Raw genomic sequence first — 2579 nt, forward strand, 5'->3', positions numbered from 1 at the left:
TATTAAAAGTTACAAAATGGTCACCTGACTATTCATATGTTCCAAATTCATTATTTTTCATTAAGAAATTGGCAGTCATATGAGGTAGACATTAACATGTTGATTGAGATATGATAAAATCATATTTTAATGATGTCTACCAACATCATCGTTGGTTTCAAGCACTGACTCAATGGTATAATGTAAACAAAGAGTCGATCCGTAAAATACAGCTCAAACGATTCTGGGATTAGATTATATCATATCGAAGTCAATAAGTTAATGTTTAGCTCATATGACTGTCAATTTTTTAATGGAAAAGAAAGAGTTTGAAACATACGTTGACTTTGTTTAGTGTTACTCAATTTGGGAAAAATATACTTAAATAATGGTTAACTTGATGTTGAAAAATTTATAAGGCATCCCATTTGATGAAATTAATAAGCTCAACTCCATTCAAGTAAGAAAAATGTCATGCTATCAAATAATGTATATTTTTTACAAACATGTGAAGAATGGAAGCCTCACAAGGTTTACACCAATTGTAAACGAAGACAAGTTTATGTTCTAATACATAGTCACCCAATAAGTCATAAGGTTCGTATGTCGAATCCTTCCGGTGACCAGCATATATGGTTGGGATGCTAAAACTTACCACGTCTCAGCTCATTACGAGTATATGCAGCCATTTTACTCTATTCGTTGCAGCTATTCTGATGATGTTATTAGGTACAAAATAGAAATGTGGTGGTGAATCTTCAATCATTTGTGTAGCAAACTACCCATCCTCACTTCGTTCCATCTTTCATACCAAGCAAAGCCACCGATGCTTCAAACTCTATCAACTGCAGACAATCAAGAGTAAAATGCCTCCTGCAACCCACATCTGATCTGGTTTGCACTGAAGCCAAATAAGGGTAAGAAAACAAGGTTGAAGTACCAAGTATACCTTCTAACAATCCATAGCTCTTAAAGGCATAAGGATTAGATACTTAACTATTTGATAGGTGCATATGCGATCCTAACAGCCCAAAGCTAAAATGAAGGGCTACTGACAATAGTCAAAGGAGTGTTCGGCTATCCACACTGACGTAAAATGTGAATAGGAAGAAAAGAGAAAGCTATTGATCGATCATGAATTAGAAGATTGATGAAGTTGGATCTGGTCAAGGAGATTAGCTCTGGATTTATTGACAGCATCAAGGCAAAAGTATATATGATCCTCGAGTTCTTTGAGCTTGCCAAAGAACTTGTTGTGGTTATTGCGGAGATATTTCACGACTTCATAGACGGGGTATATGTCCGCACCGCTTTTCAACGCAATACGTATAAGGTTCCTGTCGTCCTTAACTGCAGAATGCAACAAATCAACCAGGCAGACAATAGACTCAAGATAATTGATATGGAAAAAGGTTCCACTTCCGGTAGCACCATACAGTTGAGCCATATGAGCAAGCTGTTTCTTCTTGAGAGAACTTGGAACACCACAGGGACAAAAAGGAGTAGCGACAAGGCCTACAATGGCAGCAAGGGCATGAGTGGAGATAACAACAGCTGAAATGACAACTCCAATAACACTGCCAATTAGGCAAATTGCAGAGCCAGTAGTTGCACTGTTCAATAAGCGGAGTCTAGAAAGATATTTGTTGCGGTGGTGATCAAGCTGCTCATTGAGCTGGCAGAAACCGCGGTGTATTTCGTTGAAGTTATGGGAATCAGGAGATGGAAAAGGGTTGTCGAGGCTATCGAATCGGACAAAAACACCCAGGGCAGAGTTACAGTGCGAGAGACGGATAGAGCTTAGGTCAGAAGGGAACTCGTGAAGAAGGTCAGAAACGGGAGCATACAGGGCACGAGCACGAGACACGCATTGGAGGAGCATGAGGCAAAGAGTGGTAATACTTTCGCCGTGCTCAAAGTATGTAGAAACCAAGCGAGTCAGTGTAGAATCGGGATTGATGTGGCGAAGAGCTTGGTTGACGGAATCTCTGCTGGGACGCAAAACAGGCGAAAAACGCAATTTATGGGTATCTGTACCCTCGATTTCAATCACATTATCAGCTTGCATTTGAGCTTCAATAATGGAGCGTATCTCATTGTAAGAAGTTCTCTGCAAAGCAAGTGTGTACTCGTGACTGAGATTTAAGGTAGGCGAGAACTGAGTGGTGCTGGATCCGGGCGTTTCGTCGGTGGAATTCCCTGGTAGAAGACAGCAAGTTTGGTTGAGGCATTTGCACAAACACCTCCCGTGCTCGCGAAAAACATCGGAGGATGGCATATTAACTTTACCTTGCGGATACCCGCGGGGGGGGGGGAGTTTGATTAGTAGAATGAGATTACGTTCGCTACGGGCTCGGGGACGAGGACTTGAAATCGAAGGAGAGGCAGGCAGAAGATCTACATGGATGGCTGGATCAAGGGGATAGGTGAACGCTATTAGCTCGATTTAGACGAGGGGTGAAATTAGGTCGGATGAAAGTGTAAAATAACAGTGATAAAAAGAATAGGGGTAAACTAAAGAGTTTTTCACTTTATTTCAGTTTTATAACGTCTAGTCACTGAATTTTAAAAAAATATAATTAGCAGTCATTTTTATTTTA

The 2579-nt window shown here is 40.4% G+C and overlaps 1 protein-coding gene across 1 annotated transcript; it reads right to left on the minus strand.

Annotated features, from left to right (window-relative positions):
- Positions 1-623: 623 nt before the first annotated feature.
- LOC120143777 (UPF0496 protein At3g19330-like) lies at positions 624-2361 on the minus strand. Its single transcript, XM_039158011.1, has one exon. The coding sequence runs from the start codon at positions 2255-2257 to the stop codon at positions 1112-1114; it is 1146 nt and encodes a 381-aa protein (XP_039013942.1). The 5' UTR covers positions 2258-2361; the 3' UTR covers positions 624-1111.
- Positions 2362-2579: the final 218 nt, after the last annotated feature.

This window comes from Hibiscus syriacus, unplaced genomic scaffold, assembly GCF_006381635.1.
Source record: "Hibiscus syriacus cultivar Baekdansim isolate YM2019G1 unplaced genomic scaffold, ASM638163v2 tig00110864_pilon, whole genome shotgun sequence".
Lineage (NCBI taxonomy): Eukaryota > Viridiplantae > Streptophyta > Magnoliopsida > Malvales > Malvaceae > Hibiscus > Hibiscus syriacus.

What these genes read in the sequence shown, in the direction of transcription:
- LOC120143777 (XM_039158011.1), bottom strand. Translation starts at nt 2,257, where the DNA reads ATGCCATCCTCCGATGTTTTTCGCGAGCACGGGAGGTGTTTGTGCAAA.